Below are 14,031 nucleotides of genomic sequence, written 5' to 3'. Positions count from 1 at the left end.
TCCGTAAGAACGAGTAGGATGGTTTTTGCCCCCTTCCCCCATTAACTTGTATTTTGTTTTTATTTGTGTTCGCAGTATATTTCATATTTAGATCTTCTAGGTGACTTGAAGCAAACATGAAGTCTCTTTTGAGACTTGTATTTCCAAATGTGAGTTGTATAAAAGCAAAAACAGTCCAAGGTTGAACATTCTATATTAACTTTGCTGAAAGCAGATTTTAAGTGACTGAGTGAAGGTTGGATAAGACCTTAATTTTTTTTTTCCTAGACCACTTACAGGTAAGTAGGTTTTTGTTTTTTAGTATCCTAAAAGTTACATTTGCTGTTTTCTTTTTGGTTGCTCTTGAAAGACAACTCCGCGGACCATGTATTTTTCTCTTAAATGGCATCCAAGTTCATAGATCTGTGGAGGACCACTTTTCAGAAATTACTAGAAAGTAACCAAGTAGAAAATCCTTTGGTAACATTGGAATCCACAAGATGTTTGTTCAGAGAATCAAAAACACAAGACCAAATGGTGCTGTTTTAGATCAGGTGCTGAAAGAGCCTCTTTTGTGTCTCCCTTGTGTTTTCATAACTAGGTACCTAGAAGAACAGAAGACAGAGAATGGAAAAGATAAGGAGCAGAAACAAACCAATACCGATAAAGAGAAAATGAAAGAGAAAGGGAGCTTCTCTGATACAGGCTTGGGTGATACAAAAATGAAATCTGATCCATTTGCTCCCAAAACTGATACCGAGAAGTCTTTTCGGGGTAGCCAGTCTCCCAAAAGGTATAAGCTTCGAGATGACTTTGAGAAGAAGATGGCCGACTTCCATAAGGACGACATGGATGATCAAGATAAGGACAAAGCTAAGGGAAGGAAGGAATCGGAGTTTGATGATGAACCCAAATTTATGTCGAAAGTCATAGCAGGTGCAAACAAAAACCAGGAGGAGGAGAAGTCAGGCAAATGGGAGGGCCTGGTGTATGCGCCACCAGGGAAGGAAAAGCAGAGGAAAACAGAGGAGCTGGAGGAGGAATCTTTCTCTGAGAGATCCAAAAAGGAGGATCGGGGAGGGCCCAAGAGAACCGAAAGTGGGCACAGAGGGTTCGTGCCTGAAAAGAATTTCCGAGTGACCGCTTACAAAGCAGTCCAGGAGAAAAGCTCGTCACCTCCCCTGAGAAAGACCTCTGAAAGCCGAGAGAAGCTAGGAGCCAAGGGAGACTTTTCCACAGGGAAGTCTTCCTTTTCCATTACTCGAGAGGCCCAGGTCAATGTCCGGATGGACTCTTTTGATGAGGACCTTGCAAGGTGAGATGTAGTCCTTTACCCTTGGGGCTTTAGTGGTCCAAGGGGCATCTCCTAACCCCTCTCCCTGGGGATGTTCTGGAGCCAGGCCAGGTCCCCTCCTGTATTTCCCCTACTATCCCAAGTTTCGGTGCTGATAACGTCCACCTGTTTTCAGTGGAGGAGTGCATGTCACTGAGCAGTTACATGTCAGGGGCAATATCCTGGGGATGGTAAAGCACCTTTCAGTGTTCAGTGCCAGGCTTTCTGGCTGTTGGGTCCCCACCTTTATCCACTACCCCACTCCCTGTATCATCATGCGCGCCCCCCCCCCCGCCGCCAAGTGCTTAAGGTGATTTTGCCTCTGGAGCCTTCCAGAATCTATTTCTCCATTCTTAGCTAGGTTACCAAAGTCTATTATTATAGACTCCCATCAAATAGCATCCCAGTATTAACGTCAGGACTGAGGGGGGGAGGGGTACGTGGCCAAACTTGAGAGTGTTCGGGCGCAGGCTGACATCCTGTTGGAAGTCCACCCAAGCAGCATTCTGGTCATGTCTCACTCCACTGTGTCCCTTCACTGAGCCAGTGACCCTGGCTGGCCAAACTAGTTGATCTTTAAAATACTTTTCCGTTTGTCGTGTGTGTTAAAACCGCTGTGACTTTGAAAACAGTCCTTGAAGTTCAGCACTTTGCCCAGCCTGTCTGTTCCTTCTAAAGACTCCCAGGGGGAAAAGGAGGGAGAGAGATTTTGGATATCTTTTCCTACAGTTAATGGTCCACTGAGGTTACTTTGAACTTGGGTGGGAAGTAAGAAGCAGCTTTGGGGATAAGTTTAAAACTCAGGGAAAAAAAGCATTGCATTTTTAGGGTTTAAATGTTTTGACTTTCTGTATATCTTGTTACACTGGGCCTCCCTATGTTTCTTTTTCAGACCAAGTGGCTTATTGGCTCAGGAACGCAAGCTTTGTCGAGACCTAGTCCATAGCAACAAAAAGGAACAGGAATTTCGTTCCATTTTCCAGCACATACAGTCAGCTCAGTCTCAGCGGAGCCCCTCTGAACTGTTTGCCCAGCATATAGTGACCATTGTTCACCACGTAAAAGGTGAGTGCAGACCCAGCCTGCTGCCGGCTCCCTCTCTGTGGCTGGCTTCCTCTGCCACAAGCAGAGGGATGAGTGGCTGCGTAAGGGAGCCTTTGGGGACCCTTTATCTCATCAAAAAGGCCTTTGAAGCCAAGGACTGGCTCAAAGGAAATTCCTTCCAAGGAGTTGTTTCCATTTTTTTAATTACACAGTTGAACATTTCGAAATGCTAGTAACCTGTGATCATGAGAATAGGTAAAAATCCTTCACATAAGGTTCAAAATGCTTGAAGAAGGAAGTATGAAAAGTGACATTTCCAGCATCTCTGTCTTTTTTCCTGTCTAACAGCTGGAAAGCCTCTAGAGGTCTCTCAGAGACCTTGTGTGAATTTTTTCTCCACCTTATCCTACCATGTCCTGGGCACAACTGAGGTGGGCAGGTTGGGGAGTGGTGGGAAGAAGTGATAACAGCAGCCGGGTTGGGCCAGTTACAGGTTCTACCTGAAACTTAAACTCCAGTGGGAGGTGGTGCTGTGAGTCACAGAGAAGTAAGCTGTAGGTTTCCTTGTATCCACGTCCTAAGACAAGGGAGCAGCAATGGAAATCTAGTGGCCGATGCTGGATTGTATCTGAGCCAGCCGTTTCTCCTTCCTTTTTTCAGTGTGTGTGTGTTACATGGATTTGACTACTGGAGTCACATCTCTGTGGCTGCAGGTTCATGCAGAACAGTTGAATATTGTGTCTGCCTTTGGTAGCATAATATGTTCTTTGAATTCCCACAGAGCATCACTTTGGGTCCTCAGGAATGACATTGCATGAGCGCTTTACTAAATACCTAAAGAGAGGAACTGAGCAGGAGGCAGCTAAAAACAAGAAAAGCCCAGAGATACACAGGTGAGGACTTTGGCCTTACAGTGGAGGTAGCCACAAAAGATTGCTCATTAGATAATAAACTCAGCTTGTTTTTGTTAATGTGAGGTGCCTTAGCAGCAGAATTTAGGGTAAACGTTCTCCAGACTTTAGGATAGCAGTGAGCGTTTGTAGTTTGAGTGGAAAGAACATGTCAAAAAAAGAAAAAGAACATGCCTTGATGACTAGTTTCCCACTTTGGGCCTGAGGAAGACTGGCCTTTTGATATAGATGAATCCTTGTATTCTTGGGAGCTGGCAAATGGTAACCTGAGACCACTGTGAACTTTCCATAGGTGGAGTAAATGTTAAATTTCTTTAAGCAACACATGTGTTCCATATACCAGTTCTTCCTTTGGAAGAACTCCAGTGGGTGGGAGAGCACGTAGGATTTTTGTCTAAGGGTTCAAAAGCCCAGGAGATTTAAAGAATACCACCGCCGTTCAGTTGTGTGAGGGTTTTCAGCAAACAGGGGCTTTGTCTAGAGACACACTTGTCTCTATCTTTAATTTCGTAATAGTCAACTATTAGACCTGTTGGCAGTAGGTAAGAGAACCATGTTTCTACAACAGTCTTGGGTTTAGGGTCTTTGGGATGCATGTATGTGCCAGGCGATTTTCTTACCTAGGCCTTATCTCACAATAAATAATGGGCCATTATATTCTTATGCCCAAGACGAAAACTACTCTTTGAGGTTAGCAGGGCATGGATAATCTTGATGTGAACTTGAGATTATAGGCGTGGGTGTAGGTGAGTCCTTCCTGGCTGTAACAGTGCTGGGAAGGAGTAAGAAGTTCCTTCAGTTTGAATTTGACTGAGAAGTTGGGGTGTGTGTGCACACAAACATGCCTATGGGAGAGTCTAAATATATAAGCAAAGAATGTAAGTTATGTGTACGTGTATGTGTGTAAGTTATGAAACATAATCAAATGGAAAACCAAGGATTCTATTACCCTACTGAGGAACTAAAATATCACCAGTAGTATATTCACATTATGGGATGTTAAACAATTTTTCTGTTTTCAATTTTCAGGAGGATAGACATTTCTCCCAGTACATTCAGAAAACATGGTTTGGCTCATGATGAAATGAAAAGTCCACGGGAACCTGGCTACAAGGTGAACTGTTGCTTTGATCGTAATTCCAACAAAATGAGTGCGTTGGGCATGAACTTGACAGAAATGTGTTTGTTTAAATTACTCTCTACTTAAGTTTGTGTTTTTCTTTTAAGGATGGGCATAATTCTAAAAATGAACTACAAAGGGTTAATTTTTATTAAATGTATCAACAACCTTTGTGAAGTGGTTAGAATATGGTAAATGACCCCAAAGTCTATTGAGGTGAGCTTGAGAAAAAAAAGAGAGGAGTTTTGGAACAAGTGCCCATGATGAGAGAAGAAACTTTTTGTGATATTTTTCTGCTTGTAAGTATTATCAAATCAACTATATTACATGCACTATTTCCAACCATGATTTCAAAAAGACATGCATGTCAGAGGAGAGTGAAATATTCATATCTTAACATGGTAGACTGTTTTAAACAGCTAGTCCAGTTTTTTTTTCTAACATTGTACCATATTTATCATCTGTCAGTTACTGTTACTTTAAAGCTAAACATTATTTTGATAGCCCAGCTACATTTGCAGTGATGTGCACGCAAAACATAGTTATTAAGAGGTTACAGCTTGTATGCAATCTTTTACTATGAAATAATAGATTTGGTTGTTTTTTTTAAGTCTCTTAGTATTTATTGACTTTCATTTACATATGCAGTTGAAACTTAAAATTAAAGATGGCTCTTGCAGTGCTGCTAAAACCTTTTCTAAAGAAACTCTTCAGGTCTTCAAACGAATTTGTCTCGATAGTTGAATGTGATGAGAGGCCCTCTGCACAGTCTCTCTTCTCTCCCGTCCCCCTTTTCTTTTTCTCCACGTGCCCACCAGGTTGGCACTGACCCTGTGAAATGCAAGGCTTTGAGACAGCAGAAAAGCGCTTACCCTCTGAGCCTCCTGGGCCCTCCTGGGAGTAGGCACTCCATAGAGGTGCTGTGGGTGCACGGCCTCAAAGCAGCACCTGCCCCTTTTCTGGGTCTTTGGAGGGTACAGAGTCCTCATTCCTTCTCAAAAATGAACACGATAAAATTAAACTTTATTTCATCAAAAAGCTTAGTAGTTTGTGTGAGATGTTAATATGGAGTGAACTGCCCATTCCTTCTTCTTTTAGGGAGGTTTTACTTCTTCTGAGGCAAGTCCTCGTGCTTAATGTCCCTGAATCCACCTGGCCTTCTGAGCTCTGAGTGTCCCTAGGGCTGTGGAAAGCACTCGCTCTGGTTTGGGGCACACAGTGCTGCTGTTGCTGTATCCGCAATGCACAGCCCTGGGGGGTTTGACTTACTAAGGAAGTCAGCAAAAAGAGAGTTTGCTTTCCCTTTTTTGCTGGTGTTTTTTTCCTTTTTAAGACAAATGTCAACCTGGATTGCCACTTGTGAATTCTCCCTTGTGATTTTTGAGATTCCCTGTTTTCTAAACCAATTTCTCAACATAACTAAGTATTTTGGAAGGTTGCCAAAGAGTCCCACAGTCTGTTGCAGAGCTAATTCCAAGGAGAGGATAAACCCATGGTGGTTGCCACAGTGTAGGTAGGGAAGGATGACACGACACCAACATTTCCACTTTTGGTGGTGACTAGGCCTGAGTCAGCCTAACCAGCCACCTTCTAAAGCTGATTTTGGCCTACTCAGCGTGTAGGCTAGCCAGTGTTATCACTGGGCCACAGAGGAAACCAGGCAAGATCAGTGTCTTAGCATTTTCAGAAGGCAGTCATCATCATTTTAGAGAACTGGTTTGGATTCTGTGAGGGACCTTCAGGAAGGGACATCTATGGGATATCTTGTATCCCTCCCAAGCTTGGGTGAGGTGTTTCACACTTGTAGTGCTTCCTTTGCACCGCTCCATTGGAGTAGAAACCACAACTTGTAGGGTGGTTGAATTGGCAGTCCTGAATCCCAAAAACCTTAATTTTGACGTCTCTTTTGGCAGGCTGAGGGAAAATACAAAGATGATCCTGTTGATCTCCGCCTTGATATTGAACGTCGTAAAAAACATAAGGAGAGAGATCTTAAACGAGGTAAATCAAGAGAATCAGTGGATTCCCGAGACTCAAGCCACTCAAGGGAAAGATCAGCTGAGAAAACAGAGAAAACTCACAAAGGATCAAAGAAGCAGAAGTACGTAAGCCCCTGTTACTTCATTCAGACTCCTCCTGAGTGAGTTCTCTTGTCTGCTCCTTCTGGGCTGTGTAGCAGACCACCCAGGCCAGAGAAGTTCAGGGTTAGGGATGATAGCAGTGTCTTCTTTTATACCATGTACCTGTCAAGTAAGGTTCCTGCTTGAAAACAGAACTTCTGCATCAAAGTAAGCCCCCTAGGAGATGGGTATTTATTTATTTATTTATTTATTTATTTATTTTTAATGATAGTCACACACAGAGAGAGGCAGAGACACAGGCAGAGGGAGAAGCAGGCTCCATGCACCGGGAGCCCGAAGTGGGATTCGATCCCGGGTCTCCAGGATTGTGCCCTGGGCCAAAGGCAGGCGCCAAACCACTGCGCCACCCAGGGATCCCGGAGATGGGCATTTAATTTGGCTATAGGGACAGAGTGGAAAAACACTTGGGCATTTCTTTTGGGTTGTGTTAGACATTTTCTTTGATAGGTTCTTTTTCATCACAAATCTTCACGGGGAGATTGTTTTAGAAGTGGCTCGATGCTGTTGGCTAGTTAATAACATTGTTCTGTCAAAGAAATAGGATGAAACTAAATAGGAAGATTGGTCATCTTTTAAGAACTAGTTTCACAGACACTTCCAAGTGAGGTGTTCCAAATATTTTTTAAACAAAGGTAGCATTGTCGAAGTTCATAGGGCAGCATTCATGCCAAGGTCTTGTCATTTCTGTTTATATCTGTGAACATGCCATGACTTTTCAGTCATGTCTCATTAAACGTGGAAGAGTTGAAGCCCTACACTTTGAGTAGTGTGAAGCAGCACCACTTTTGCTGTTTGTGAACTTCGGTCGGAAACCACTTTCGTGCCCATTTCCTGATAACAATCCTTTGAGATAAGTTGGACACTTGGTGTGGTACCCATTTTGCCCATTGGAAAGATAAGCTCATGATGATTTCTCGAAGATGACACAATTCTCAGCTGACATAAAACACAGATGTTCTGTTCCACTTTGTCTCCCTGTCTGTGTTGTTCCTTGTACCTTGGGAGCCCTGGCAGCTTTCAGGGCTGTCTGTTGATAAGGAACCTGATAATGGTCAACAGGGAGCGGAAGTGGTGGTACAGTAGTCCTAAGCGCTGCTTTTGGTGGAAAAGAAGCAGAACCCCACAAACATCTCCGGGTCGGGTCTGGATTATTGATCCTTATTCCTTTCCCTGAAACACTTGCCTCTGCCTCTGACTTGCTGTGTAACCTTGAAACCTTAGTATTCTCTGATTGGGGCAAGAAGAAAGATGATAGTTCTCATCATGGGTCATACCTCAGTTTACAAGAACTGTTTCTCATATGACTGAAGAATAATTCAACCAAGGTCACACAAGTAATAAAAGGTGGTGCTGGGACTCAAATCTAGGGCCATTTGGAGTCTTTTTTCCCCCTTTCTTTTAAGATTTTATTTATTTGAGAGCAAGAGCATAAGCTGCGGGGAGGGGCAGAGGAAGAGGGAGAAGCAGACTCCTTGTTGAGCAAGGACCCCAACTCGGGGCTCAATCCCAGGACCCAGGGACCCCGGGATCATGACCTGAGCTGAAGGCAGACGCTTCATGAACGGAGCCACCCAGGCAACCGTGGAATCTTCTTTATTAAAACCTCTTAAAATAGCACTGATTTATAGGGGTCAGGAATTCCACATCTGAGTTATAAAAATCCTATGACAATAACTTTGAATTCCCCAGTTTGTGAGAAAATGCTAGAAAAAACCACTAGGGTTTCAGTATTTAAGTTCTTGAGTTTCTCAAATGCCGGGGAGTGTGGTGGGAGAGAGGGCTGGCAGGATGCTTTGCATGATGGAGGAGGACGGTGAGAGAGAGAGAGGTTCCTGGCACTTGGCCAGCTTCTCCCTGTACGTCGTCCTCTACTGCTGGGAGCTTGGCCTTCCTGCCACCTTACAGGCCGCCAGTAACCTCCATTAGCACATGGCAGGGCTGGCACCGACTCTAGTACATAGACAGTGACTCATTGTAATAAGCTCATTTGCCCTAGTCTGTAATTTCTCTCCGATGAAGGGAAGGGAGGGAAATCTCTCTGGGAAGAGTTTGGCCAGACCCGGTTTGAGCTCAGTGAGAGATGGTATGTGGAGTCGTGGTACAATTAGAGCAAGGTCTGAACCCGGGCTCTCTCTGCTCTGCTCAGCTCTTATAAATACTGGATAACCGTAGTTGCCGTTTACTGCCGGCCTGCTGTGCCACTGTCCTGTGTCGGAGCATGTCGTTGCTTCAGTCCTAAGGACAGGCCATCAGGCAGATAGTGTTCTGTCTATGAGAACTAAAGTAACAAAGCACAAAACAAGTGGCAGTACAAGTGGTTCCAGATACATCGTGGCTCCTGATGCAGTGTTAGCGTCCTTCTGCCTTTCTGGTTCATGCGTGTGTATTCTACGGGGCCGGGTTGTGTTCCTCTTGCTGTGCATGTCCCATGTTCACCGGCTGACACACAGATGCATCACGGGACGTGACTCAGGATTGAGAGGGTGGGTACCCTGGGTGGGTGAGTTGGGGGTTAGTTTGGAGATTGCTCGTCCTCAGTGTCCTCATCACAGATGTGCTCCGGACTGTCCTGTGCGGCTTACCAGCGAGGCCCCGACCCCGACCCCGACCCCAGGCTGTCCCCTAGCACCGAGTGATTCCAATCCCTGGCTCTTCTCTTATAGGAAGCACCGGAGGGCACGAGACCGGTCCAGATCATCCTCCTCTTCCTCCCAGTCGTCCCACTCCTACAAAGCGGAAGAGTACACTGAAGAGACGGAGGAGAGGGAAGAGAGCAGCACAGGCTTTGACAAGTCAAGACTAGGGACCAAGGACTTCGTGGGTCCAAATGAAAGAGGCGGCAGGGCTCGAGGGACCTTTGTAAGATCCTGCCTCTCCCTTCTCTCAGCCTCTGCTCCTCCCCACTCTAGTTCTGTGTCTGTCAGATGACTAGTTTTGTTCCCCCTGTGACAAGGAATCCACGCTGTAGATCCCAGAATCTGGTGCCCCCTCTTCCCCAAACTTTCTGTTGGTAGTTATTTTTCTGTTCGTAATGACTTAACCTAGAAAGCCTGTTTGGAGGCTTTTGGCCTCCAGATTTCCCCACTTACCTGACCGTTGCTACCTCTGTGGCGAGGGCCTTGTGCCATCTCGTCCTCTGTCTGGGCTACAGACTTGAGCCGATAGGGAATGGCTAGAAGCCAGTCGACTAGTAGATCGACTAGAGGACCACTGTTCTGTGCCAGAAAAGTATTTGAACAGAAGGCAGGAGGTGGTTTTTGTCCATTCCTGACACAGTCCTTTCTTCTTTTCCCCACTTCTTGCCACAGCAATTTCGAGCCAGAGGGAGAGGCTGGGGCAGAGGCACCTACTCTGGTAACAACAACAACAACAGCAACAACGATTTTCAAAAGAGAAACCGGGAGGAGGAGTGGGACCCTGAGTACACACCCAAGAGCAAGAAGTATTACCTGGTATGTGTCTGGGATAAGCAGGAGGGGGGCCAGAGGGCCTCAGGCGCACACCGTGGCTTGATCCCGAGGCCCTTTACTAGGTCTGTCCAGAGCCGTGATGAAATGCGTGTGCAGGTGTATTGCACTGGGGGTGTGTACTTGTGGGACAGTACAGTGCTGGCAAGAGGAACGTTCTCCTGGCAGGTGGTAGCCGGGCCTTGTCTGAGACGTGTATGGATTCCAGGACACAAGAAGGGTTGCTCTGGCATTTTGAGCCTGTGAGCTTGTCTCATTGCTAATCTGCCCTCGGCCTCCCTCCAGCCTTTATCCAGGGATGGAGTCAGAACCCTCCCCCATGTCCCCAGTTTACTCTGTCACTCCCTAGTGCCAGAGTGACAAAATAAGACCGCTCTGGATCTGTTCGAGGGAGGGAATTTATCTCCAGAATAGAAGTCACCAAGGCTTCTCTTACCTGAGCTGCTGATCACTCCAGGTAGCAGGCACTTCCTGCCCCCCCCCGCCCCATGTTGGGGCTCCTCTAGGCTCGGCTGACCTTGCCAGTGAGGAAGTCCTCTGCCTTACTGTATCAACAAGCAGGCTCAGGTCCAAGCAGATGGGACTCTGAGTGTTGTAACCAAGGTAAACTTGCAGCTGAGCCTTCCTCACCCACAAGAAGGGCTGGTGTGGGTCTGTGTTGTCAGTTGCACAGCTGGGAAACCGGTTTTGTAGACGACGGCACGGCCACCTTCACTTTTCTGGGGCGGCTGGAGCTGCTCTGAGACTCTGAGAGGACCCTTGGCCCTGTCTCTGGGGAACAGTTGGTGGGGCGCAGGGTAGGTGCCAGAGTGGCACTGCCACAGGGGGAGACATTAACGGCCGTGCTGCTCCTCCTGGTCCCCGTCTGCCACCCGAAGGAGCGTTGGCGGCCTCCTGCCATTTAGGCTGTTGAGCAGCGGTCCTGGTAGGAAGCGGCTGGCCCTCTAGCTGAGTTGGTCCCTGCAGCCTGAGGGTATACTTGGGTTGGTCTAGAGTTTTTGACGGGCTGACGTGGTAACAGCAACTCCTAGTTTTTAAAGTGCTTTCTCATGACTCTCATTCTCTCGTCTCTCTGATGTGCCCATCGGAGCAGGATTGAGGTGCAGGCTGGGTATTTTTCCACTTTGCCACCCTACCTCTTTGCATGAAATTGCAGAGGGGAGAGCGGAGATGGGCGGCTAGCTTCTGGTCCTACCTTTGCCACTCCTGGGTCTGAGGCCGTGACCTGGTTATTTGCCCTTGGTCTCACTGCCAGTTGTTGGCCGCGGGGATGTGAAATGACGTGGAGTCACCCGAAGTTCCTTTGCAGAGTGGAGGGTGACGATGATAGGGTGGTAGATACGAGGATTACCGGAGAGAGTGCAGGTGACGGCCTGTCAGCGCTCGGCGGTTTTACCATGGTTGTAATGCCCACGCTACTGCCTTAGGATTCTTTTTTTTTTTTTTTTAATTTATTTGTGATAGTCACAACACACAGAGAGGGAGGCAGAGACACAGGCAGAGGGAGAAGCAGGCTCCATGCACCGGGAGCCCGACGTGGGATTCGATCCCGGGTCTCCAGGATCGCGCCCTGGGCCAAAGGCAGGCGCCAAACCGCTGCGCCACCCAGGGATCCCCTGCCTTAGGATTCTTAAGGCCTCAGTGGAATATTCTCTTGGATCTGAATCAGTAGCATTTTTGGAGTAGGGACCCGGGAGGACAGAAAAGGAGCAAAAGGTGGGGTGGGGAGCATAGGTGGGTTTGAGAAAGTCCCATTTAGAGGAGAGGAGGGTTCTGGTTATGCCTGTTCACTCGGGGATTGATGGCAGTTTTCTTTTCTCTCAGCATGATGACCGCGAAGGTGAAGGCAGCGAGAAGTGGGTGAGCCGGGGCCGGGGCCGAGGAGCCTTCCCCCGGGGTCGCGGCCGGTTCATGTTCCGGAAGTCCAGCACCAGCCCCAAATGGGCCCACGACAAGTTTAGTGGGGAGGAAGGGGAGATTGAAGACGACGAGAGTGGGACAGAGAACCGAGAAGAGAAGGACAATTTACAGCCCGCAACTGAGTAGGGGCCACTCTGATGGGAGCCCCTGCCCAGGGGAAAGAGGGCGCTGGGAAGATGGCTGGTGAGGAGCAAGACAGAGGAGCCTCAAGATTGCAAAAATCCCACCCCTACCCCCACCAGCCAGCCGCGCAGAATCCTACTCCAGCCGAAAGCATCCCTGGCGCTGCGTCCCACTGGACAGAGGCGGCCGGCTGAGGAGCCTGGGGTCAGGCCCAGCTCTTGAGCAGAACACATTGGGCTTTAGCTGTGTTTCTCATTTGTTGTTGGTGTGTGGGGTGGGGGCTGGGGTAGGGAGGGGAGAGCGATACTTGGATTTTGGTTTGTTCCCTATTAGAAACCACAGTTTTGTTTTTATTTTCATTTGGAGCTAAGAGGACTAATTTGATAATTTTCGATCTCTTCTCCCTTATCCAGATTTTAAAAGCCCTTCTTCTTCTTCCCTCCCCCCCCCCTTTTTTTTCGTAGGCATATGTAGTAATAATAGAAAGATTTAATTTGGGCAACTTTGATTCTTCAAAGAGAAAACAAAGCATGTGAATAAACATTGAAGTGTTCACCTCAGTTTGGGACCAAACTGCTTGGATCTTTGTAAAAATCGGTTTTGTATGTCGAGGAGGAGTTCAAGGCCTTTCTGACCACCTTGTGTTCCCCTTTTCTGCGCAGCCATGTATCCCATGGTGTGCTGCTAACCACACCCCACGTGCCCCCCCACCCCAATATTTTCTGAGTTCTTCTGGGCTGGGCATCCCATTATCCACCAGCAGCTCCAGTATCCCAAACTTTATAGTCCTGCTGATCCTCTCAGCAACAGGGGTGGAAACTGGACGGCAGTTTCTGGTCTGTTTTCTAAGAAACTTCTGAATTCTATTATCTTTACAAATATAAGATGAGAAAATAATTTTTTCAATATTTTTTATTAATCTTTTTATAAAATGAAAAGAAACTCCTATGATCGATTAAGGAAGGTGGTTATGGCTGGGTGGTTTGTGGGGGTTTGTTTTTTCTTTTCCTTTTTTTTTTTTTTTTTTTTTTTTTATTAACCATAAGCTTTAAGTTGAAACATTCTTGGATGTTTGGGGGGAAAACATCCTCTTAAAATGGGTCCTTGTGCTTGCCTTCTGGGGAGGCGGTCCTGAGCAGGTGAATCATATGGCATTTATGCATATGTTATATGCGGACTGCACCCACCTCTGCCCCCCCCCCCAACCTTTGCCTCTTGGGTTGTTGTGCTTCTTTCCCCTTACTTTGCTACATTTCTATAGTTAAGTTGGTTTTACTTGAATGATTCATGTTTAGGGGAAAAAAATGAAAACACCTTTAAAATTTGTTTCAACTCCTCCTGCAAATAAAAAAATAAATGAAGAAGGCAGATGTAAATGGACTCTGGTCATTGTCACCCTTAGCATGTGTGTGTGTTGGGGGGGTGGGGTATTGGCATCTACTGGAGCAGCTTCAGGAAACCTGAAAGCAGCTGGAGCAGCTTCAGGAAACCTGAAAGACAAAATGTCTCCGAGAGCTGTTGCTTAGTCCTGTCCTCATCGATGCCACACGCAGTTCTGGGAGGAGACTGAGCCACCCCAGTGATTTCGCTTCATCCTGTATCTTTGGACGCCCCGAGAGAACCAGATCCTTTCACTGTTGGGTTATGGGCAAGGACTTTGGCTTCCAGGGTGGTGAGGCGCAGGGGTCAAGGGTCGTGGATCACAGGCTCTGCTCTGCTCTGCCTTCTGTGTTCACCACTGGGCAAAAAGAGATGACCAGAAAGCCCAGCCAGGATGGGACTGGCCTGGATGGGCCCTAAACTTCAGGCCTTGCCAGCTCTGCCCTTGGCTGTGAGCAGGAGCCTTGAAAGGTCCTAAAGTTACTTTCTCTTGCCCTTTCCCGAGGGTACTGTGGATGTATTATGAAATCACACACGGAGGCAGAGGTCTTTACACTCCTGATGACCTGGGGGTGGGGTTCTAGGGAGAACGTGCTTTCCAGGGGGAGCAGAG

At 47.0% G+C, this 14,031-nt stretch overlaps 1 protein-coding gene and 1 long non-coding RNA gene across 5 annotated transcripts in view; one reads left to right on the top strand and one right to left on the bottom strand.

The window, feature by feature from the left end:
* The window catches only part of THRAP3 (thyroid hormone receptor associated protein 3), a 67,145-nt gene extending 53,731 nt beyond the window's left edge, over nucleotides 1–13,414 (top strand). For all 4 annotated transcript variants that reach the window (XM_025419898.3, XM_025419899.3, XM_025419900.3 and 1 more), the window contains 8 exons: nucleotides 581–1,294; nucleotides 2,205–2,377; nucleotides 3,138–3,249; nucleotides 4,297–4,381; nucleotides 6,301–6,488; nucleotides 9,192–9,387; nucleotides 9,837–9,980; nucleotides 11,820–13,414. In XM_025419898.3, coding sequence (XP_025275683.1) covers nucleotides 581–1,294; nucleotides 2,205–2,377; nucleotides 3,138–3,249; nucleotides 4,297–4,381; nucleotides 6,301–6,488; nucleotides 9,192–9,387; nucleotides 9,837–9,980; nucleotides 11,820–12,041 — 1,834 coding nt within the window. In that variant the 3' untranslated portion in view covers nucleotides 12,042–13,414. The remainder of the gene's footprint in view (nucleotides 1–580; nucleotides 1,295–2,204; nucleotides 2,378–3,137; nucleotides 3,250–4,296; nucleotides 4,382–6,300; nucleotides 6,489–9,191; nucleotides 9,388–9,836; nucleotides 9,981–11,819) is intronic.
* LOC112642400 (uncharacterized) lies at nucleotides 13,229–14,010 on the bottom strand. The gene is made up of 2 exons (XR_003125227.3): nucleotides 13,529–14,010; nucleotides 13,229–13,498 (listed from the first exon to the last, which is right to left on the bottom strand). It is a non-coding gene; the product is annotated as an uncharacterized LOC112642400 (long non-coding RNA).
* Between the last annotated feature and the right edge of the window lie 21 nt (nucleotides 14,011–14,031).

The sequence above is a fragment of the Canis lupus genome, chromosome 15 (genome assembly GCF_003254725.2).
Source record: "Canis lupus dingo isolate Sandy chromosome 15, ASM325472v2, whole genome shotgun sequence".
NCBI lineage: Eukaryota > Metazoa > Chordata > Mammalia > Carnivora > Canidae > Canis > Canis lupus.
Note: the sequence above shows the minus strand (reverse complement) of the source record. Positions and strands in the feature narration are given on the sequence as shown.